This window comes from Stegodyphus dumicola, chromosome 4, assembly GCF_044657685.1.
Source record: "Stegodyphus dumicola isolate Sdum_Otavi_A_Nest chromosome 4, ASM4465768v1".
Lineage (NCBI taxonomy): Eukaryota > Metazoa > Arthropoda > Arachnida > Araneae > Eresidae > Stegodyphus > Stegodyphus dumicola.
The window spans coordinates 36,997,115-37,022,178 of NC_140771.1; the positions used below are offsets into that span (position 1 = coordinate 36,997,115).

The 25,064-nt window shown below is 33.6% G+C and overlaps 2 protein-coding genes across 2 annotated transcripts; both read left to right on the plus strand.

Moving 5' to 3' along the window:
* Positions 1 to 5,667: 5,667 nt before the first annotated feature.
* On the plus strand, positions 5,668 to 9,600 carry LOC118179479 (uncharacterized). The gene is made up of 7 exons (XM_085814337.1): positions 5,668 to 6,385; positions 6,547 to 6,588; positions 6,781 to 7,390; positions 7,479 to 8,183; positions 8,273 to 8,578; positions 8,738 to 9,087; positions 9,193 to 9,600. The coding sequence occupies exons 4-7, from the start codon at positions 7,479 to 7,481 to the stop codon at positions 9,587 to 9,589; spliced, it is 1,758 nt and encodes a 585-aa protein (XP_085670463.1). The 5' UTR covers positions 5,668 to 6,385; positions 6,547 to 6,588; positions 6,781 to 7,390; the 3' UTR covers positions 9,590 to 9,600.
* Positions 9,601 to 9,672: 72 nt separating this feature from the next.
* Positions 9,673 to 14,062, plus strand: LOC146997519 (uncharacterized). Its single transcript, XM_085814725.1, has 8 exons — positions 9,673 to 9,751; positions 9,870 to 10,544; positions 10,658 to 10,954; positions 11,068 to 11,312; positions 11,427 to 11,514; positions 11,602 to 11,893; positions 11,977 to 12,269; positions 12,397 to 14,062. The coding sequence occupies exons 2-7, from the start codon at positions 10,287 to 10,289 to the stop codon at positions 12,264 to 12,266; spliced, it is 1,470 nt and encodes a 489-aa protein (XP_085670851.1). The 5' UTR covers positions 9,673 to 9,751; positions 9,870 to 10,286; the 3' UTR covers positions 12,267 to 12,269; positions 12,397 to 14,062.
* The last annotated feature ends 11,002 nt before the right edge of the window (positions 14,063 to 25,064 follow it).

Sequence of the window (25,064 nt, forward strand, 5' to 3'; positions counted from 1 at the left end):
TTCTAAGGCATAAATAACTAAATTCTTTTTTCACTGCAACAGAAAATGGTGCTAAATTAAAAAATAAGATTTCTTGAAATATAAAACAGAAGCCCTATAGAAAACCACACGAAAAATTTTTCATATATTTCCCCCATGGAATATTAAGCATAACATACAAAAATTCCTATATCATAAAAGCCATATCATGCGTAATTTCTTGAATGAAACTTCACTAGATTTAGTGAGTGCATGGCGTGCTCTAAATGAAATACCACTGATACGAAAGGAAAAATAGAGTGCGTTAAAATATTTTCTCGATTTATGAAAACATTTTAACTTCTTTTGTCTCATTAAGACAATAAATAAAATTCGAATGCTTTCAGATTTTATATTACACCCAAAAATACCTTTTCTAACGTTGTATGTGTTTCCTTTATTTATTAAATATCACGTTCCTCGCACTTAGACCAAAAAAAAAAAAAAATTCAGTTTAACAGCAATATCACAAAGTATTTAAAAACAGCATAGCTTTAGAATTTAGGATAGACAGTGCCGAGCACTCGAAATTAAAAAAAAAAAAAAAAAAAATTAATAAAAAAATTCGAAATTCAAAATTCGGGCTTCCAGGGTGTCCATGTTCAAATGGAAGACGACGTTATTCAAAATTTTATGGCTCTAGGTACCGTCGTTTTTTCACAATGCAATCGACAATACATACATTCATATGCAAATTCTTCATTATGTAATCTAAATATAATATAGCGATAACATTTGGTGGCAACAACTTAAAAAGTGATTCGCTGTTTATAGCGAAGCACCACAAAATGCTGTTTCGAGACTAATAGCCCAGAAGGGCTAACGCCTGTTTGAGCTAAAAAACATTATTAATGCAATATCTGATTTCAATCTAACGTCTTGAAAAGTTTCAAAAGTGTTACAGGAATATTTTTAAATTGAAAAAATGTAAATCATAAACTTTTAACAAATTGCTTAATTGCAATTTTTGTAAAAGGTTATGCTATTAATTTTTTAATTTACGTTTAAAATTTTATACTCGGATTCCAGTTTAATTCATAAAATAATTTTGAACTAAATAGTTGAGAATCGCCTACTGGTTTAAGAATCAAATTCCCAGGAATTTTTTTTCCAGATTCTGCTTTGACTTGAAATTCCAAATTTAGAATATCAAAATAAACATTCAAAAATGCCTGTTAAAAAACAGTTTCAGATGGTAAAAAGAAAATTGGTTATGACGTTATCTCATACGAAATTAACGCTATATGGGGTTTTGTGTACTTAATTAGTAAAGGAAAGCCGTATCTGTTCAAGATATAGCTTTACATTATTTTCACTATCCCGCTTGCTCATGAAGTTTATAACAACAATATCCCTTAAGTGGTAGTAACACTCTTCACTTTGCCAGGACACGGAATCCGTTTCCTGAAAACAAACAAACAATTCTCAGCGTTTAATAAATGGGTGTAAATAAAACAATTTAAGCAAAAAAAAAAAAAAAAAAAAAAAAAAAAAACCTCTCTTCTTACGGTAAGAATTCCGTGACGCAGTCTCAAAAATAAATTCAATTAAAATTTTCTGCCGATGATGGTAATAGGTTGCTGCTTACATGAAGAGAAAAATAATTATAATATTTTGAAATGATGCGAGAAATTGCATTCAGATTTTCTTATCCCCAAAATCAGAAAAATCGTTCTTCAAAACTTATTGATTCTCAGAAAATTCATAAGTAGGGCTAAGATCAGTCATTTTCAATTTTTGTTTCCCCCCCACATCAGAGTTGAGAGAATATCCTGTTAGTCTGTCACTAAAATAAAAAGCGAAGGGAGAAAAAAGTGCGTTGAATGAGTGTAATATCTTCTCCCCCTTTAGTAAGGGGGAAAAGGGGGTTCAATAACGCTTTGTGCAAACATGACACTCCCATTCTTTGCTCTCAGCAGCTATTTTACCCCCTCTTTCATTTTTTACGTGATGGAGTTGCCATAAAAGGTGCAGACAGAAGCATCCACCAATGAAATCGCGCCGTCGGAATTGCGCGTGACTCGCCAATTGATGTTGCCAGTTTCACCTTTCTAAATTATTGCGCGTGTTAGTTTTTCCTCTGGTTCAATTAATTGATGGTGGCGCAACGGGAGTAAGCGTTATTTATTAAACAGACTGCATGGTGGGGTTTGTACCTATTTCGCTAGAGATCACTGTTTGAAAAATCCAAAATTAGTCTTTCCTCAATTTTTAAAAGTTATTCTTATTAACATTTATCAGACAAGTTAATAAATGAGAAAACGGATTTTTTTAAACTGTCGATGACTTTGTAATTGTCGTCAGTTTAAATGAAAACACACACACTATTGCCCTTTATTATTGCACTGCTGCTGCAATAGATCGCATGTTAAAATCGCTCTTTATTTAAAGTAAAGACAGCTTTTAATGGAAGATAATAATATCTAACCTCCCGCTCTGGTACGAAAGTGGAAAGCAGCTATTACCGTGCCAAAGCAAGTAGGTCCCATGTAGCTAAAATTCTTATAAATATTTTTTGCCTTTTGTGTCTTTGAAAATTTGCTTTGACTCCAAAAACACTAGTACAGCGTAATAAGAATGATGGCATGTGCTAATTAGGTTCCCTTTAGGCTAGATGCCAAAACTTTTATTGTTTTTGTATTTTTCAGAAATTCTTTTTATTTCCTGGGCATTTTCAAGGATTATCAAGTTGTTTTGAATTCTTACGTCCCAATGATATGCAGTAATTCTCATAATCTGATGATAAAATGGTCGTTTGAAACTCTATAGATTTATTCAAAGAGATCACCTCGGCAAACTGCCGACTTTTCTGTAAGCTCGCAAGTATTGTTAAGACAGATTGTCAAGAATATCACAAACACAGAGGACTCGTGATTAACAGAGGTAATATAGGGGACGACTTTCCCGGTTAACTCAAAATCAAAGTTAATCCGACAGCAGTCGGAGAAAACGCAGAGAAAAAGAATAACCATTTTTTATAATTAATAAAAAATACTATTAATAATTCATCTGTATTTTTAAACAGCTTAAACTGACAATAAGTTTTTTGATGTTGTTGTGTAAATTAAATCAGCATTTAAAACAAGAGGAAACATTTCGAAACGCAAAGAACAATGTTTTTATTTATATTTCTCTTGTATTTCGATAAGCGTTTATGGGAAATAGAATATTAATGGTTGCATACTTCCTTTATTTTTACATTTTAACATTTTATTTTTAACTAATGATTTAGCAACGTATGCACTTCGGGTTTTGTACGATTAAATTAGAAACTATTGCGCATTAAAAAAACATATATATATATATTTCCTATGTATTGTCACATTACGTGATATCACTTATCTCATGCACTCTCTTCTGCTTTTGTATTTCACATAGAAATTTGTGCTTTATTCTGATGATTTGTGACAGGAATTTTCCATAATTACACAATAAATAAAATTAATTTTCCTTTCAGATAAGGCTCAATTAATCCGCCTTCGGTTAACCCTATAACTGTCAAGTTATTTTGATGATTTGGGTACACAATTGTCAAATTTTTTTATTGGAAAAATCAAATGTTTAGTACAAAATAAAATATACTTAAGTAGTTAAAAATTGATATTTTGAAGTACATGGGTAAATTTTTTAAAGTTTCGTAGCCACTGCATATTTGCTTGAGGCGGCTGCCACTCAACATGGCAGTTGTAAAGTTCGCTTCTAGTGGAGCATTATTTTCTAAAAATGAAAAAATAAAAATGAATTATTTTCTAAAAAATAAATAAATGAAAAAATAAATAAATAAAAGTGAATACCTATTAGTAGTTCAGTAATTCAGTCTTGTGTGGTACAACTGGAAACACTTTTCCAAGCACAAACCAACTCCACAATCACTACACCAGAATCGTATTGCCTTCCTTATCTTTTCCTCATTTTTATCCTTTTTCGAAAAACACACTTTGCACTGTCTTGTAGGCTCACGTTTCACAGGAGTAGGAGGAATATGGGAAATAAAATGTCGTTCAGTAAGACGGGCAGGGTTATCTATTGTAGGTGGTCCGCCAACATTCTTTTTTCCAGAAGCTGCATCATCATATTTATGTAAAAGCTCTTCTATAAATTGGTTCGAAATTCTAAAAATGTAATACGTTTCTCAACTACATTTTTATAGAGCAAATATGAGTTCCAAAGTACCTTGTGTAGTAAATATAAAAATATCTTTTTATAATATTTTTTCTGACGTTTTCGGATTATTGGATGAAAGGATATTTCCTGATCACAGCGATCTACCCCACCCATAGTTAGACTGTAGTCAGAAACAATCTTCGGCTTGAGTATATCTTCAATTTTTTTTATTTTTGAGGCTGACCATGGAAGTATCACGAACCCTGCTCATCAAACACACATCCTTCATCTTCGGTAGAAGAATCTAAATCATCTATATAACGTTTCAAAGAACTGGACGCCATTTTACAACAAAAAGATCCCGTGCACTTTGAACCAAAGAACTTATAACCTCTAACCTTTGAAATCTTCAGTTAAAGTGCTGTCATCTATTGAATTGAGCGCACATTAACTTTTCCCGAGATACAGTCGGGTTTGACAAAGAGATGAAGCCGAAATAAACGTCTCCTGATATATATTCGGGTATAACAATACGATGCACTAAAAAAAAAATTACCCCGAGCAATACTCGGGCGTGACATTTTCGAACACCAGTGCTGTGCCCGAGATTATCTCGGGCATGACAGTTAAAAGGTTAATTAAGAGCTGAATGTAGTGTTAAGAAAAGATTTTCAGTTATTTAAGGAAATTGAGGATATTATTTCTCATAAGTATGCACAGTAGATTTTCTAACAAAAACCATTCCATTGACCTTTCTTAAAACGTTTTCTCCTTTTTTTAAAACATTTTCTGTACTTGTTCCAAAAGAATTTTTTCTTTTATATTGTTGAAAAATTTTATGATAGATAAGTAGTATACCCCCCACTATATGCGGCAAAAGGATGCCGCCATGACGTAATAGAACAAAGGATGACGCAACGGGGGCGTGGCCTCCGCCATATTGGATCACGTGACTTCCATCCGCCATGTTAGATCACGTGACGTCCGCCCGCCATATTGGATCACGTGGTGTTCCTTTGGAATGACTCATCCTTTTCCCGCCATGCCGTGCGTGCTGAATCGCCGAGGCATTCATTAATTTTATTCGGTAAGTATTTATGAAGGATTTAATTAATTATTATTTAACTTACCTAATTAATTTATTAATCACGTGGTCTTTGGAGAACATCGGCCATTTTGTTTTGTACGGTGATTTATGCTGTCCTTCATGACAGTTTCAAAAATTGCGTGGGCCCGAACCCATGATGTCGAGATCTCCAGCTACACGCTTTAACCACTGAGCCACGCTTTTGTTACCACAGAAGACTAAAAATTCGTACTTAGAAAAAAAAAAAGGAAAAGCGTTCAACGAGTTTACCGATCGAATAGTTTCTTTTAAACGATGAAAGAGGTAGAAGACATATATTTTAATTTCTTAATTTTTTTTCGAACATTGATTACCTTCTTTAAGATATTATAAAGATTATTTTATGCTTAATTTTTAATTAATATTTTCAATTTATCAAATGAATTTTTTTTCTTCTAAGTGGGTGATATTATTTTCGAATGGAAGAAATTTTTTAAAATTATTTATTATCTGCAGGGAAAGAGTTAAAATGATATTTTTACATCTCTACTGATTTTCTTGAAGCTATGTTACTGCTGGCGCCATCTAGCGTCCAGAACATCATCTAAAAGTAACAGGATCGTAAAAAAAAATAATATGAAAATGTAATATATTTCCTTTTCACGGGGTACGAACTCGCTACCACCCAATAATTAATAAAAAGGGATTGAGGGGGACCGCATCCAAGTCTTTAAGCGATACCCCACAATTCCTTGGTTGATATGGTTCTTAATTATCTGCATAAGGTTTTTCCGTGCTCCGCCATCTTGGATTTCCTCTATAGCCGCCATTTTGAAGAATTTTCTTGGTGGGTAAATGACGTCACCCTTATCATGTTTGTGCATGATTTGGTTGGGAAATGGCGTCTGCCTTTTCTCTCCCTTTGTGTAGACATCCGCGTAGGTGAACGAATACATTTCTGTGGACCAATCAGAAAGCAGAAAAATGATGTCATGCCCTCTTAACCAATCCGCGTATTCAGACAAAGTAAAAAGTTCGGAGCCGAGTTTCAACCGCTGGATTGCCTCCGAAATTCATTACTTGCTAAATTCTAGAAGTTTGTTACCACGCTTTTTGAAAAAACAAGAAATTCTCTTCGTATCTGCGAAAATGGCTTCAAGAAACAGTAAACGTTCTTTGGAACCCTTTTTTGATCAAGTAAGTATTCATATTTAAAATTTATTTTATTTATTTTTATTTTATTTATATATAAAATGTATTAAGGTTATTATGTGTTTAATTTTATTATTTTAGTGTTTTGTTTTTTTTTCTTTGACCACGTGCCTGTAATACTGACACGCAATTAAAATTTTTTGTAGTGTGAGGATTCCGATGTATCTGTAAGAGATTCTAATGATCAAGTAAGCTAAATTTTATTTATGTGTTTTATTTACACGGCTTAGATTTTTTTTATTATATTTTACCCTGTTTTGTTGAAACACGTGTTTGTAATATTAACGTTTCAAAACAGTTATATCGCCATATTATTTTCAATTGTTCTTTGACCACGTGTTTGTAATACTTACATGATTAAAAATACTATTATTTTGTAGTGTGAGGATTTCCATGCGCTTTTAAGAGATTCTGATGATGAGGTAAGCTAGTTTTATTTATTTCCTTCTGTGGCTTATTTTTACAATGTATAGTTTTTTGCCCCACCTAGAAAAAGACTATTCACTATTTTTAATTTATTTAGTGCCTGAGTGAAACATCTCAAATATTCATCGAAAATCCTATTGACGGCATTGAAAATTATTTTAGTGATTCAGGAGATAAAGTACGTAGTTTTTTTTTTTTTTTTTTTTCCCTGTCATTAAATTTTTTTTTTTTTTTTTTTTTTTGTATTTTTTTTATATAAGCTGAACCTAAATTTCTTTAAACACAACTGTTACTTTTCTTTAGCTCTTAAGTGAAACTTCGCAGATATTTTTGGAGAATCCTTTGGTTTTGCCTCTTTACTATCAAGTAGGCTCGGGATATGAGGTAATATCAGTTTTTAATATATATATAAATATATATGAGAATTATTTTTTTCTATGTTTTTTATGTTTTTCTATGTTTGTTATGTTTTTCATATCACTGTGATGTCTATACATCTTTTAGACTCAACCTTCTGCTCCATCTAAAGGACCTGCATATGTGGAACATGACATTTCAGTAAATGTGAGTTTTTCTCCTGTTTTAGGGCTTATGGTGTGTTTGCGTGTGTGCTTATTTTCATTTACACTGAATTATGTTCTTTTTTTTCCAGATGGAAAATGCTATTATACTCAAAGAGAAGGCACGGCGTCGTAACCGAAAGTATCAAGGCGAGGAAATAACCTTCCAGGCACGTGTTGATATGAATCGTCTGCCTCAAAATATTCGCAACAGGCCTCTTCTAGCCGTAACTGAATCTGTTAGACAGCTGTTTGAAATATTAATTCAACGGTCAACAGAAAATCTAAGGCCGACAGATTGGATACGAATGTGTATCCAAGCCGATGGATTCGATAAACCCATGTCTACGAAAATTATTGCCGTATCTTCCATGACGGTGGAGACCGTATTATCGGTTATTATGAAAGTTCTGCAGTCAAAAGATGAAATTCGGCTGGATTCAGGCTTCCTAGTAGATGTGATCACGATTCGCAGGGATATCGGTGCAGGTAGAGCAAAGATAATCAACATTCAAGTAGATCGTCTTAAAAAACGCTCTGTCCTTTCCATCCCGTCAGATGATGAAGGGTTGTGTTGCGCAAAAGCAATCGTATATGCCCTAGCTTATCTTGAGCAAGACAAGTCAGCGCTTAATTCTCTACGGGATCGGAGACGATCTGTTCTAATGCTACGAGCTCAAGAATTACACAAGTGTGCTGGAGTTCCTCTTGGTCCTTGTACATACACTGAAATCTGCACATTTGAAAATCATCTAAATATACAAATCGTAGTAATAAGCAGTGAAAATTTAAATAAAGTAAGCCAAAGATTTTAAACAAAAAAAATTAATTAAATTGAAAAAAAAAATGTAAAATGAAATTATATTTATAAACTGTTTATTTCTAGGTCTCGTATAAAGGAAGATATCGAACTCGTCGCATTAATTTGTGGCAACACAATGGCCATTTTGATGTCATTACAAATTTACACGGTTTTTATGGTTCGAAAAACTATTGCGAAAATTGTGAAAAGCCATATGACCGTCCAGAAGATCACAGGTGTGACAATATGTGCCATGTCTGCCTAAGATTTCAATGCGTTCCAACATTGCCTAAAAGATGTAAAGATTGTGATCGCCTCTGTCAATCTGAGGACTGCTTTGCAGCGCATAAAGCCGTCACAGGTAGACAAGAGCATTCAGTATGCGATAGGGTAAGTATTACTCAACTAGGGGAAAAAAAAAGTTTTTAATACTTACATTTTTAAAACGTTTTTTTTTTTTTTTTTTTTTTTTTTTTTTTTTTTTTTTTTTTTTTTCTAAATATATTTTTAAAAAAATCTTTGTTCTACTTTTTTTTTTCCTAATTACAGATGTATCAGTGCAGACAATGCTCAAAAGTTATCATGCGACGGCAGTGTTCTAAAATTTTACATCGTTGCGGGACTATCAAATGCCCTTCGTGTAAAGAGTATGTTATAGCGTCAGAACATCATTGTTTCTTACAACTCATTTCTGCGAAAAGTCCATCCGATAAATTAATTTTCTTTGATTTCGAAACTGACCAATCATCAGGGGAACACATCGTAAACTTTGCTGTAGCGCAGTACAAAGATGGCCAAGAGAAAATATTTAAAGGATACGAAGCATGTCATGAATTCTGCTCTTGGCTGTTTACAACAGTGCACAAAAATTACACTGTTATTGCACACAATATGAAGGGGTAAATGTATTCTTATTATTTTTAATCTGCATATATATATTATAGGGCTATTGTTTTAAATATAATACATTTTTTTAAAATATAATAATTTTTTTTTCTTTACAGATTTGACGGTCAGTTTATAATGGCATGGCTTTTAGAACAGGGTACGGCACCTGAAGTAATCCCTAATGGCTCTAAAGTGATGGTAATCACCCATACCGCCCTCAACATAAAACTTATTGATTCTTTTAATTTTTTGCCGATGGCTCTCTCAAAGCTGCCTGCTTGTTTCGGCCTTACAGAACTAAAAAAAGGATATTTTCCGCACCTTTTCAACAAGAAAGAAAATCAAAATTATGTGGGATTTTTACCTGAGCCTAAGTACTACAATCCTGATTGTATGACTAGTGCGGTGCGAACCTCCTTTTTGGAATGGCATAAAGAACACGAGAAGGATATATTTGATTTCCAAGAAGAAATTCTCACGTATTGCCGGTTTGTATCAACAATCTATTTCTAATCCTTCATTATGATCCGTCTTTTAGGTGTATTTTTTTTTGGTACCATGTTTTATTTATTTATTTACTCTTTTCGTTTTCAAATCAGATGTTGATATCCTTCGTAGATGTTGCGTTGAATTTAGAAATCAGTTTTTAGAAATTACAGGAGTAGACCCCTTTTGGTATTTTACAAACCTTTTCTTTTACATGGTTTTGTCATTTTGTAACAACGTATTGTATACGTGCATGTATACTTTATGTATATATGATTTACACTTTTCTTGTCCGTTTTATTTTCAGTTACATAACCATTGCATCAGCGTGTATGGCGGTTTACAGATCCCGACACATAATACCTAATACCATCGCAATGATACCTGTAGGAGGTTATATCAATCGCACGAATCATAGTCCTGACTGTATTCGTTGGCTTGATTTTATTGCCCAAAAAGAGAGCATTGAAATCGAACACGCTTTGAACGGAAAAGGAGAAAGACGATTGGATGGTATATCTGTAGACGGATATTGCAAAGAAACAAATACTGTTTATCAATACTACATAAGAGTTCAATATTTATTTATTTATAAATATATTATTTAATTTATTTATTTATTGGTATTATACGAAAAAATTTTTAACTATCGCAGGGATGTTTCTTTCACGGTTGCTCCACCTGTTTTGACGGAGATGCACTCCACCCCATAACAAAATTACCCATGTCGACATTGCGACAACAAACGGTAGACAAGACTTACCAGCTACGTGATCGAGGGTATAATGTAATTGAAATGTGGGAGCATGAGTTTGAGATGAAAAAGAAAACAGATGAAAAAGTAAAATATTTTCGTCTAAGTCACGAGCTTCAGGATCGATTGAATCCTAAAGATGCTTTCTTCGGCGGGCGGACAAATGCCATTCAGCTGTATTATGAGGGTGATGCAAAGTATGTGGATTTCACTTCACTGTATCCATGGGTAAATACTTTTTTTTCTGTGTTTTGGCATAAAATAATCTTATTAAACGCGCATGTCTTATTTAAAAAGAAAATCGCTTTTCCGATTATTCATATTTTTTCAATTTTTCCTAGGTCAATAAATACTGTTTGTACCCCGTCGGACACCCTAATATTATTACTGAAAATTTTGATGCCTTGGAAAACTATTTCGGTATTATAAAGTGCCGAATACTGCCTCCTCGAGGTTTATACCTCCCCGTATTGCCGTACAGAGCACAAAATAAACTGATGTTTCCCCTCTGCAAGACTTGTGCTGAATTAATGTATCAAGGCATTTGCCAGCACTCAGATGATGAGAGAGCCATCATTGGCACATGGGTGACTGAAGAAGTCAAATTAGCAGTGAAAAAAGGTTACTGTATAACAAAGGTAAGTATTTTGGGTAATTATTAGTATTATTGAATGTGTTATAAATGTCACAGCATGTATTTTTATTGTATATTATTATATTCATATTCCCACTATCTTTTTTTTTTTTTCAGATTTATGAAGTGTACCATTTTTCTCAATTTACGGATACTCTATTTCAATCTTATATCAACTTGTTTTTAAAAATAAAACAAGAAAGCAGCGGCTGGCCAGCCGATTGTGTAAGCTCGACCGAACGAAAACGCTACATTGAAGCCTATTTTGAGCGAGAGGGTGTGCAGCTTGATGAATTTAATATTAAGAAGAATCCTGGAAGACGGCAAGTAGCCAAATTGGCTTTGAACAGCTTCTGGGGGCGGTAAATAATTATTATAATGTTTTTAATAGAAAGAGTTGCTTCACATCTTTATATCATTTATTATTTCTTAAAAAAAATGCTCATTCTTTTCTTATATATTTTTTTTCTTTAAAGATGGGGAATGAACCTGAACAAGATACGTTTGACTTATGTTCATACATTACCTGATTTCAATAAATTATTAGCAGATCCAACAAAAAATGTAAGTTTTGTAATTTTATTTTCTAATGTAAATTAAGATGTATATTTTTAAATGATTAATCTTGCAACCTGCTAACTTTTCCTCCAGATCAAAGACTTATATTTTCCGACTCCTGAAGTAGCTGCTGTGCAATGGGACTATAAACATTATTTTGTTCCACAGGACACATCCACAAATGTGTTCTTGGCAGCTTTTACTACTGCATGGGCACGGTTAAAGCTTTACAGTGAAATGGAGAAGTTGGGCCGTGCTGTGTTGTATCATGACACGGATTCAATTATATACGCAAGCGATTTTACCAACGATCCGCCTCTTGGTAATTTTTTGGGGGATTTTACAGATGAACTCAATGGAGATACTATTACTACATTTGTCTCTGGTGAGCTTCATTTTTATTTTTATTTTTTATTAGGTTGATCTTTTATTCTTGTAGTTTCTGTAGCATATTTTTTCCCCATTCAGGAGGCCCTAAAAATTACGCTTATGTAACAGCCCGAGGAATGACTTGCTGTAAAGTTCGAGGTTTCTCCCTCAACTTCAAAAATCAACAGATTTTAAATTTTTTGGAGATTAAGAATTTAGTGTGCTCGATGGATCGAAAAACAACAATCGCCATGTACGATGAACATAAAATCATGAGAGATGCCAAAAAGAGGAAAGTTTTAACTAAGGCAGAAACAAAACTGTACAAAATTGTTTACAACAAAAGAGTCCTAAAAGAAGATCTAACTACTGTTCCCTATGGATTTTAAGTGGTATGCATCTCATTTATTTTATTTCATTGCAGGGTTATTGTTGAATTAATGTTAAAAAAATTATATTTTTCAGTAAAATTTTAAAATTGTGTGGTTGACTTTTTTTCTTTTCTTTTTTTTTTCTTAGCCTTTTCTTAAACGAGAGGAGTATATAAAGCTTCACACATTTCTGAAGATCATCAGTACCCCACAAAATGGAGTGGCCTGTGTTGAAACACCCTTCCACATCTCTCATCAGCGGTCCGACAGGATCCGGTAAGACATATTTTGTGAAACGAGTCATCGAAGAAAGTCTGCTTTCTCCTATGCCTCAGCGTATAATTTATTGCTATGGAGCATATCAACCTATTTTTAGTAAAATGAAAAATGTGCAGTTTGAAGAAGGACTACCATCGAACCTCAATTCCCTGCAAAATGCACTAATTATCATTGATGATTTAATGTCTGAGTTAGCGAGCGATACTCGTTTAAGTAAACTTTTTACGAAAGGAAGCCATCACCGAAATCTTTCTATAATATTTATCGTTCAAAATTTATTTCAGCAGGGTAAAGAGATGCGAACCATTCATTTGAATTGTCATTACATGATACTGTTCAAAAATCCTAGGGATAAATGTCAAGTCGTACATTTGGCAAGGCAGATGTTCCCCGGGAAAACAAAGGCTTTTCAGGAAGTCTTCCAGGATGCAACTTCAAACCCTTACAGTTATTTACTAATAGATTTAAGACCAGAAACCCAAGAAATGTTAAGGTTACGTACAGGCATTTTCCCTTCAGATAAGCATTTTGTTTATGAACTCCGTTAGTTGCTGTTGCACTCAACAAGTTTTCTCCTTCAGTGATTTAATTTGTAGGTTTTTTAAAATTTAAAACTCTCTTTTACGTTGTAAAAGAATAAAATTTCCCACACCGAATTTTTTTTTTTTTTTTTTTTTTTGAAAATTAGATTATTTAAAAAATGTCCTAAAATATAAGATCTGCACAAAAAGCGGTTGCTTATGCGACCTTTATAAAAGAGAAGGAATTGTTAAAGTACCAATCATTTGAGGTCCAGATGTCGAGCCTGGAACATCTTAAACTCCTAGGCAAAAGTAAAGTAAAAAAAACTCTTCTAAGAAAATGTCCCAATAGTGTTATTAAAAGTGTATGTGAATGTGCTTTAAATGTATTACAGGGTAACGTTCCTTTGTCTAAAAGACAGAAACGTAAACTGGCCGTATATAAACGGACTTTGCGTACATTAGGTGATAAAAAGATACCCTTATTTAAAAAACGGAGACTATTGGTACAAAAAGGTGATGGATTTCTTTAGTTGCTCATTCCTGCCGCAGTTTCTGTACTGAGCACATTAATTAATGGAGTTCGCTCGTAAATTTATCCTTGTACCCTCGGATCGAGAATTAGAATTTGCTGAAAACCATTTATCAGATTTAGATCAGCAAATGAGCACCATTTTAAACGAGAAGTTATCCGAAGATGAAAAAGCCAAGCAATACCTTCAAATACTTCACAAATATGTAACATTTCCCCAATTAAAATCAGAAACACAAGAAAGTGTTCAGCTTAGCAAAGAAGAAGAGAAAAAGTTTACCATGGAAGAAGAAATTGTGAATTCCGCTCCAGTGAAATTTAAGAACATTGCCAAAAGAATTATAGACTTTTTAAAACTTCACAATGATATTATTACATGGACTCCATCTAAAGAATTAATCATGAACCAAGTTAAAATTAATAATTCTAATGTTCAAGACTTGGTGAATTATTTGTTAAGAAATCAACAGACCAAGCCTGTAGGTTATGGAGCACTATGAAAACTTTACCTCTTTCAAACGGCACCAGACTCCCCGAATGAGACCTTATTTCGATTTCAATCGTTTGAAAATGTTGGCGAATCACTGGTAAATAAAAAGGTCGAGAGTAATGTTTGTCAATAATCTCTCCGTCTTTCCCTTCCACTGTTACAATTTTCAGAAGGGGGCTTGTACGTCACCTACGATTTGTGGTTCAACTAAATCACAGTATACATACATAACGGGGAAAAAACCATTCGGATTCGCTACGAAAGGACTTTGGACACTTCCTTCGTAAACACCCGGTTCAAATCCTAAGAGCTCAGCTAGTCCTCCGTGAAGAATCACTTTTGATTGTTCATCCGTCTTTATCATTACTCTTTTCGTAATGTTATGATAAGAAAATTCAATTTTGTTTTTATGAGAAACTAAAGTCATAGCTTTTATTATGTCCGGTATCGTTTCATAATAACCAGGAGGAATATGCCGTCCTTCCAGTTCTCCATTGTGAACAGCAAATCCAAATAAATTATTATCTTTTCCGACATTATACCATGAATGAGGGTAAATAATATTTAGGAGAGCTAGTTCCCAGTCCCCATTACTAAGATCAATAGGAGACGGTAGTTGGGTAATAAATCGAGAAATTTTATTGTCTGGAAAAAATCTCCTAGAGCTATCGCTTATGAGTGTTACGTAGAAGGACATTTTCGCTCAAATGAAAAGTAAAATACAGTACGCATGTTTTTATATCATTTTCAAATTTGAAACCCAAGTATTAAATTTTTCAGGGTAACCCTGAAATTTAACAAAGTATTCTGATTTTCCCCAATGCTTTCTTGTCTTCAGTACCTTTTCGACAGGATAGTACCCACAGTCCGCTACTTTTTGTAATTCTTGTTTATAGAAGGTTCCTTGTATATCTTCTCCCGCTAAATCTCTTAATTTATAGACGATAGGATTTCGACGAATTATTTTATGGATTGTAAAAATTTCTCTTGTCCAATTTTGTTCGTATCCTTTCTCGAAGAGCATTTTTTCGCGGCTGATGCGTACCGTGTCTCCAATCTTTAAATCTGAAGGAACAGGTTTTTGTGCTGATTGCTGACCGTACAAAGTTTTCCAAATTTTTTCTTGATTTTGTAGCGTAACCGATGCAGGTTCTGTCTTAATACTTCGATGCCATGTGTTGTTATAACTGGATATCAATTTATCTATAACATCGATGTACCTTCGTGTATTCATTTCGGTAAAGTATTTCCACATTTTAGTTTTAAGGGTCCTATTAAACCGTTCCACGACAGAAGCTTTTGTATTATTGTGTGTCGTAAAAAAGTGGATATTTTTCTTTTTCAAAAAATTTTGAACTTGCTTATTGGTAAACTCTTTTCCTGCATCTGTCTGTAAAGACTCGGGTGTACGTTCCGAAAATATCTTTTTGAAAGCAGATTTAATGGACACAGCTGTTTTATCTTTGAGAGGGATAGCCCAAGCGTATTTGGAAAAAATATCTATGCACGTCAGTAAATATTTATAACCACTATTAAAAGATACCAGCGATTGCATATCCACTAAATCAGACTGAAATTGTTCGTCGATGCCCCCTACAATGACTCGGTTGCGTTGGAATCTGTGCCGCAGAGGTCTGTGAAGCGTATAAGAATCTTTCGCCTGCAACCATCTTTTGATTTCTTTGCTTTTTACTCCAGAAACACGTTGTAAAGCATTTATACCACCGAAGCTTGCCGGCTGCGCTGGATCCCGATATGTCAGATTCAGAATTTCTGACATTACAACAGGAATTTTTATCAACAGAAAAAGTTATGTTCATCCTCGGGCAAGCACTACCCAAATGAAATGATAAATCAAAGTGAACATTTATTTATACTTTTTTATACCCCGCTTCACCTAATCCTAATAACATCTTTTTTAAAAATATTAACTATTTAGTATTTTCTTAGTTAGAAAATTAAAATTCATGCCGAGTCACTCAAAAAGTATACAATTTTTTTTTAAAAAAAAACAAAACAATATTTTGAAACAAAAAAGAAAGCAATACAAAAAAGTGAATAAAAACTAATATTTTATTTTATTTTTTCAAAAAGAACTATTCAGTAAATCTTTAAACAAATTAGTTTCTTCACATACATATAAATTTTGAATAATATTCAGTACATCATTTACATTAATAACATCAAAAAAGTCATCAGTAACAATTAGTTTACTAAAATTTATATTACATTCATTTTCACGAATGAAGTCATTTGCTATCTCAGGCCAATTAACTGTAAACAAAGCCTGGTCAAAATAAGTTTCACATTTTTCAGCACGGCTTGTTGATAAGCATTCATGTCCGAGCTGATTATTAATCCCTTGTTTGCAACCAAAACACACAAAAAGTTCTGAAATTTTTTTAGAAATAAATTTTTCAATACACTTACACAAAGAGTCCTGCAGCTCATGAAATCCATTTGGACGGTCTGGATCACCAGCATATTCATTCAATTCAAAATGTGTATCACCAACCACCTGCTTTTTCACAAAATAGTTAAGAGTTTTAGAAATAAGTGTTTCCTTCGCGACACCACATATTTCGCTATATATGGAGTCCAGTTTGCGTAAATGTTCTTTCCTCAACAGAACACGTTCCGGTACAAATTCAAATCGTAAATCTTTTCTTTGGAACAATCTTTGTAGTGATATAATTAGTTCACCGTTGACATTTTGTTTTGAAACACACACATCTTTCTTCACAATAAAAACACTATCGGAACCTTCAAAGGAAGCAAATGTATTGGTATGATCGCTCAATTCTTTCCATACTAGAGGAGAAAGCGAAACTCCATTTTTGCTAGGATGTAGCAAATCGTTGTCATCAGTCACATATTTCCGAACGTGAACACGAGTCAAACCTAAAAAACACGATACAGTGACAAAAATATCCCCTCCGAGATGAAACATATTCTTTGGCAAAGAATCAAGCTTCAGCAAAGTTTCGTCATATGAAGCACCGCAAAACTTCTTTGATGATAAACATGAATTTGCAGCTAGACGTTTCATTATGCACAACAGTACAACAAAGCAAACACAAAACTAAATAAGCAACGCATGGTAACAACTTCCAAAATTTAGCAAGTAATGAATTTCGGAGGCAATCCAGCGGTTGAAACTCGGCTCCGAACTTTTTACTTTGTCTGAATACGCGGATTGGTTAAGAGGGCATGACATCATTTTTCTGCTTTCTGATTGGTCCACAGAAATGTATTCGTTCACCTACGCGGATGTCTACACAAAGGGAGTGAAAAGGCAGACGCCATTTCCCAACCAAATCATGCACAAACATGATAAGGGTGACGTCATTTACCCACCAAGAAAATTCTTCAAAATGGCGGCTATAGAGGAAATCCAAGATGGCGGAGCACGGAAAAACCTTATGCAGATAATTAAGAACCATATCAACCAAGGAATTGTGGGGTATCGCTTAAAGACTTGGATGCGGTCCCCCTCAATCCCTTTTTATTAATTATTGGGTGGTAGCGAGTTCGTACCCCGTGAAAAGGAAATATATTACATTTTCATATTATTTTTTTTTACGATCCTGTTACTTTTAGATGATGTTCTGGACGCTAGATGGCGCCAGCAGTAACATAGCTTCAAGAAAATCAGTAGAGATGTAAAAATATCATTTTAACTCTTTCCCTGCAGATAATAAATAATTTTAAAAAATTTCTTCCATTCGAAAATAATATCACCCACTTAGAAGAAAAAAAATTCATTTGATAAATTGAAAATATTAATTAAAAATTAAGCATAAAATAATCTTTATAATATCTTAAAGAAGGTAATCAATGTTCGAAAAAAAATTAAGAAATTAAAATATATGTCTTCTACCTCTTTCATCGTTTAAAAGAAACTATTCGATCGGTAAACTCGTTGAACGCTTTTCCTTTTTTTTTTTCTAAGTACGAATTTTTAGTCTTCTGTGGTAACAAAAGCGTGGCTTAGTGGTTAAAGCGCGTAGCTGGAGATCTCGACATCATGGGTTCGGGCCCACGCAATTTTTGAAACTGTCATGAAGGACAGCATAAATCACCGTACAAAACAAAATGGCCGATGTTCTCCAAAGACCACGTGATTAATAAATTAATTAGGTAAGTTAAATAATAATTAATTAAATCCTTCATAAATACTTACCGAATAAAATTAATGAATGCCTCGGCGATTCAGCACGCACGGCATGGCGGGAAAAGGATGAGTCATTCCAAAGGAACACCACGTGATCCAATATGGCGGGCGGACGTCACGTGATCTAACATGGCGGATGGAAGTCACGTGATCCAATATGGCGGAGGCCACGCCCCCGTTGCGTCATCCTTTGTTCTATTACGTCATGGCGGCATCCTTTTGCCGCATATAGTGGGGGGTATACTACTTAGATAACACTAAATTTTTCGTCTCTTTGATAATGTCACTAAGAGAAAATGTCCATCTGATAGTAACGTAATTTCAATAAAAGTAAGTTCATCTTATCCTTGGCTATATTCCAAACAAATACAGCTTCAATATGATACCTTTAGATAATACAGTAAACCCTCATTAACCTTAATTTCAACGGACCGAAAAATCAAAAATCGTGGTTAAAAACATTCGTGTTAACCGGAGACTCAAATTTTATTTTTGGAATAATTTTTACAACGCATTAACCATTTCCAGTATATAGTACTACAGAATATTATGTATGCCATTATAGAAAACACTGCAGTACTACATTAATTATTGTACTGTAAATTGAAAAAATGCACTTAATTTTTTGGTGGAACATTCTTCTTCCTTTATGTTGCGCCGTCGGAGATGAAAACGACTATACGCGGTGCTTCACAGCCAAAAGCACTCATGGCTTCCATAAAACTAGCGGTGAATTAAGATGTTACTGCAAAACGTTCTACAGTGTCCAAGGCGTGTAAAATCTTCTGACGTGTGAGCAGAATGATATTGTCCTTCTCACTTTCTTCTAATGAAATTCCTAGTACCTCAGAAACAACTGCTTGCCTGCACATCAGATTCCACTGGAACAAACACAGCAACATCACCATCTGTACTAACAAACTCCTCCAAACTAACATCAAGGTTCGCAATGCCTTGTAGGCTATTTCATTCCTTAGGTGAAGTAGTTGTCAAAATCTAACTCGTCAACAGGATTACTGTCATCATATCTCCAGTAACTTTTAATACAGTTCTATATGTGTTGTGACAATCTGGATTTCGAAGATGTAGATACAGCTTTTATTGCGCTCTAGGTTGGAGTTTCTGTCTCCTTTTCAGAATCGTGAATTGCAACTCCCACAAGTCAACTGCGATAAATTCACAGATTTAGTTACTAAGTGCTAAGGAGTTATTGAAATTCATAAAAATTCCTTTTTAATGTAAATCTATCTAGAAATCTTAAATGAAATAACTTCTTTTAAAAAACTAAATTTTGCGTCATTAAGTATTTTACGGTCTTACCACTACCATGTCTGACGGAATTTATCGCCAATCGATATAACAAACAGAAAACAAAGTAATAAGAATTTTATGGTATCATTTTTTTTATTCTTAAGAAATCCCCCCTTTCCCAAATTTAAAATGATGTCAGTTTTCAGTTTGCTGTCAAATGAAAATGAAGTTTTCGCATTCATCTTAGAAAGGAGTATTTTACCCCTTCACCCGAATTTGAAAAAACGAGCAGAAAATGAGATTATATAATTTTGCTGAAACTATACGGAGATGCAATGTGAAAAATTACCAGAAAAAGACCTACGGCAACTAATTTGTTGCTCCAAAAATAAAATTCCTGGACTGCTATTGCTTATTCATGCACAATGAATTTGTGCTTTTGGCAATAAAGTAAGTTTTATTTTCATTTATTTAATTTTTAAATTTCCATTAAAAATTCCATTATTTGAAAGTGCTGTTATTTTAGGGGGTTGGGGTACGACGCCTAAACTTTGCGACATTTTTTTCTCTCTTAACATTTTAGACACCGGTAAAACACACAAGCATCCATTATTGGTTTAGAAATTTAAATTTGCTGCAGGTATTAAAGTATAATATTCAAGTACAGAGCTTTTCAGTGGCTGAAACGAAGGTATTCCTGCCCTTAGGCAGATAGCCCTCGAGTGCTTTGCCATAATCAATTGACTAAACCAAACCGTCAAAGGTGGAAATTTTCCAAACGCATTTTGGGCGCTTCATTTGGCGAATAAATTACGTGTCGAAATCTTTATGAGTCATGCTTAAAGTCTTATGAAATGAAAAGTAATTAGACTATACTATTCAGCTCACTTGTTTGTTTTCCTCTAGCAACAACTTGATGCCTTTTTTTGGCAGATAAGATATACACTAAATAGATATGGCGTTTTTCTATCTTTCCCCCTTTTAAGCTGACGTTGAGTGATGCTTTAAGTGGCTTTATAGTCCAAGATTAAAATAAATAAAGTATAAATTTATCTCAGCTTCCTTTTTGCTTAAACTTTCCTATTACATATACGTAATATGAAGTATATACTTGTATACTTTAAGTACATAAGTATTCTTACTCTGTTTCGCTTCATAGTAAATATATACTTAGTATGCTTCGTATTTCGCATTTAAATGCCTTTTTAATAAACTTAGCTACACAGAATTCTTAGCTCCGTAGTCCTAAAACGATTATTTACAGAGAAATGTAAGTTCTAATTCCTATAAAATCCTAGACTCCATATCTAGGATTATATCCTTTTATATTATTATAAGATAAGGATAATACGTAGAACTAAGCGAAAAAGATTCAGGTACCCCCTTCCCCCGATTTCGATTTCACATTCATCATGATAATCATAAACAGTCTCAAGCGCTTGAAATTTGCCGTGTTTACGTATATGTGTAAGCATTTAAAAATCTTAACCAATCCACTGTAATGTAATAGGCAATAGTCATGTATAACTCTTTTTGAATAATGGCTGTAAGATTGAACAGTGATTTAGAACAGCGGTGTCCAACCTTGTGCTCGCCGATCGTTTTGTATCTGTTCGCCAGCCCGATACTATGAAAAAAAAAATTTTTTTTTAATTAACCATTCATTTATATTTCTTAATTGTTAAAATATGGTAAGCATTTATAGTTATAAAAAATATCTTGCAAGACTTTATAAAATAATTGATTGCTGACTGGTGAACTTGATAGCGAACATGGAATCTTATTGCTTCATTCTGATGTTAGATGGCTCAGCAGGGAAAAAGTACTTCAACGATTCATAGAACTTCTTTCACCAATAAAGCAGTTTTTGGAATGCGGAAACGAAAGTTATAAATAATTAGACGATAATAATTGGTTATCCGATCTGTATTTTCTCACGGATATAACAGCTAAGCTGAACAAACTTAACGAAGATCCCCAGGGAAAAGAAAAAAACCCTTTTCCAATTGACTTGGACTGTAACTGCTTTTCAGATAAAGTTAAATTTGTGGATAAATCAGATGAAGGAAAAAATTTCACCCATTTTCAGAATTTATCAAGCCATATTATTAACTACAAGGCAATTGAAACAGTGAAGTACTCGGGAAACCTAAATGCACTGAAAAATAATTTTGAACTCCGCTTCTCTGATTTCCATAAAGTTCAACCAATGTTATTATTCATCTCAAACCCATTTACCGAAATTAATATTTCAGATGTATCACATAAGATTGGAAATATGTTTAACAAAAAAGATGATGTTTTGAAAATGTGCTCGCGATAGGCCAAAGGTTGTTCACCACTGATTTAGAATATACTTTCATATTGTAATGATTAACTTAACCAGTTTGCGGAAGAGGAAGCTGCTTATGACTGTCGCTTTAAAAACATCGCGCAATCAACTGCTGATACAAAAGTATAATCAAATGTTAGTCGAAAGGACGGGTTTGTTAATTGATGGAGTTTAAATAAGGCGAAACATACGAGGACTATCAAGAAAAAAGTGTCGTAATTGAACACATTCTAAGGGAAATATATAATATTCTAAGGGAAATGTATAATGTTCTAAGGAACAATCTAAATGGCTCGTAATCTCTATATATTTAGGGAAGTGGGGTGAAAACGCTATAACAGCCCATTTGCCTGCTTATGTGTAACGTAAATACGAAGTAGTCCCCTTAAATCAGGGTTTCTTAAACTGTGAGTGGCCATCCCCAAGGGGGTCGCCAAAAATGTTAGCAATTTAGATATTTCTTTAACTTATTATAATAATTTTACAATTAACAAATATTTTTACATAATGTATCTGAAAATAGATAAGATAAGACACTGACAGACAAAGAAAAATACGAAAATGTTTCAACGTCCTTTTTTTATAATATAAAAGTTCATTTTCCTTGCTTTGCACGCGACGCTGTCATTTCGTCTGTTACTTATTTAAAATTTTCACATTGTTCTATGTCTTAAAATTAGAAATTAAAGTTAATAACAAAAAACTGCGATAGTATATTACAGTACAAGTGAAACGATTGACAATTTCACTCACGCGTGTATCAGATTTGCGCAATACTTATGGAGTCCCACAAAATTTTTGTAAATATTATGGGGTCCTGGGGGTTGCGAAAAAAATCTCAGTGATAAAAAGGGCTCGAGACTGAAAAAAGTTTAAGAAACCCTGCCTTAAATAGGACTTCGGAAAAGCATGCTTTTCCTTAGGTAACTAGTCATTGTATGCTTTAACATAATCCAAATAACCTATCTTAACCAACCCGTTTTCCAGAAGCAGTACTCAAAGGTTTTACTCATTCAGTCACGGCTGGGCTAGTCGAAAAGAAAGGCTAATAAATTTGCCAAATCTTCGTTACTAAGCTTAAGAACAATTGTATTATAGATTGCTTATCAGTTCTTTACATTTACCTTCATGCAAAAGGAAAACTTTTGTCGCAGCTGAATGTATTTGGTTTTGGTTCTTTTTAGCAGTAAAATCACAATTCGAATGAGCTCTCTGCAAAAGAGTTTTGATGGTTTTCTCTATGTGTAACGTCAATACGAGTCAGTGTCCTCCACTAACGCATCCCGCCTTTTGGCAGATAGCCCTCGAGTGTTTTGTCGTAATCTAAAAAATCCAGCCTTGAATGTGTGTTTGGTATACTGTTCAGTTAGGTAACTTAAACACATTAAGACCAAAACACATTAAGTTTGCTAACTGAATCTGTATCGTTATAAGACAATATACAGCCAACAATTTTCTATAGAAAGACATATGCGCTAAAGATGCTTCAAGCAAAAAATATATCAGCTCATTCCGATTGCTTTCAAAATTTTCTAAACATCAGGAATTAGTCTTATGTCATATTACTTCAACACTGGTCGGGTATTTGGTACTGTCAATACAGCGAGAACAATCTATTGGCTCTTTTTGGTTAGGAATTTTTTTTTTGGCACGTATTTTTTGGCAATCGCATTCAAAAACGCATTATAGAGATTGTGATTCTCTACAGCTTGTCTTTGCCTCAATATGAATTAGAAGACAACTGAAGAAGAGCCGAACTACGTTGCCGTTTATTCATCCATTTTGCTGATCTTTACACTTGTTCCATAGTTTGTGAATTGATATCAGTCTCGGGATGAAAAATGACATTAAAAAAGGCAGGATTCTGCACGGTAAAAAAAAAGTTCGCTCTTTACAGGCAAAAGTCTTGTAAAGTTACAGAAATCAAAAAGTTACAGAAGAATTTCCTGTAATGGTAACAGGTTGAAAGCAAACTGTAGCGGTAACAGCTGATTTGCTTGTAACATTACAGATAATGTTTCAGTAGCCGCGCGGAAGAATCACGTGACTGACTGGAAATTAGCCAATCAGGAGAAAAGTGTTTGAAAGCTAGTTGCAAAAAAAAAAAAAAAAAAAAAAAAAAAAAAAAAAAAAAAACATGGCTGAATGCATGTTGGTTGTATAGCGCAGGTAAGTAAGAAAATGTTTACAATTACTGCTTGAAATATTTTTTGTTCATTTTATACAGATTATTCTCATGCACTTTGCACTGTTATATGTAGTGAGTAAGTATTTAAACGTTTAAGCTTTGCGATTAATTAATAGCAGTGTTCGTAATGTCTAATGAGTTGAAAGAGTGCAAAATATTTATTCCAAATGCAGATCTAATAGTAGCATTTTGTCATTGTGCATCCGATAAATTACGCCTTAAATTGCCCGTATTATTATTTAAAACTAATTATTCCAAAATTTAATCACTGTTTGTGGTATATAATTGAAATGGTAATGTGGTTGTTGAAAACAAAACTAATCATTTTAGCGTTCTTTTCCAATCGTCTGACCAAAGAACGTTTGACATCTTTTTCCCGGCAGGCCTTGCGAGAAACGTTTATATAAACATTTAGAATTCTGAATGTAATGTATATATTTTTTTGCTTACTAGGTTTAGTTTATTCTTTTTCTAGGATTATCTAATTAGTTATACCTGGTTTATAATTCAGTCTAATATGTTTATGTACGAGTGTGTTATGAAGTAAAATTACAAAAACTTGAACAACGCGGTCGAGAATCTCGTTTATTCCTTTAGTGTAATAATATTTTTTTCAGTGGTATTAATTTCTTACGAAAATATTATAATTCCAAAATGGGCACAGCTTTAGTATTAGTCCTTTTTGGCAAGAAATTTGTTTGGCGACATTTTGGAGCGATAAAGGAAAAATTATGGTAACCTTGGTAACCCTAAATACTGAGCTTCAAACATGCCGCCATTTCTGTCCACGTAACTTTAACGAATTTGATAGGTATCAGAGCTTTGATGGCAGGAAAGATAAATTATGTGTTTTTCTTAAAGTTACTTTTGTGTTAGGAAAGCACAACATTTAAATTTTTTTAAAAAAAAGCCAAATTTTTGATAGTTAAAACTGGTGCTTTTAATATTACATCACATGAGTCTTGACAATTTTTTCATATGTCAACTCTGCATATTCTAATAAACTCCACCCCCCCCCAAGGAAAAAAAAACACATTTTCAGTAGCATG

Excerpts from the sequence above, each read along its gene's own strand:
- LOC118179479 (XM_085814337.1), top strand. The coding sequence starts at position 7,479 with ATGGAAAATGCTATTATACTCAAAGAGAAGGCACGGCGTCGTAACCGA. Across the intron at positions 8,579-8,737 it reads AGCATTCAGTATGCGATAGG|ATGTATCAGTGCAGACAATG; the intron begins GTAAGTATTACT and ends TCCTAATTACAG. Across the intron at positions 9,088-9,192 it reads ATTGCACACAATATGAAGGG|ATTTGACGGTCAGTTTATAA; the intron begins GTAAATGTATTC and ends TTTTCTTTACAG.
- LOC146997519 (XM_085814725.1), top strand. The coding sequence starts at position 10,287 with ATGTCGACATTGCGACAACAAACGGTAGACAAGACTTACCAGCTACGT. Across the intron at positions 10,545-10,657 it reads TCACTTCACTGTATCCATGG|GTCAATAAATACTGTTTGTA; the intron begins GTAAATACTTTT and ends AATTTTTCCTAG. Across the intron at positions 11,894-11,976 it reads TATTACTACATTTGTCTCTG|GAGGCCCTAAAAATTACGCT; the intron begins GTGAGCTTCATT and ends TTCCCCATTCAG.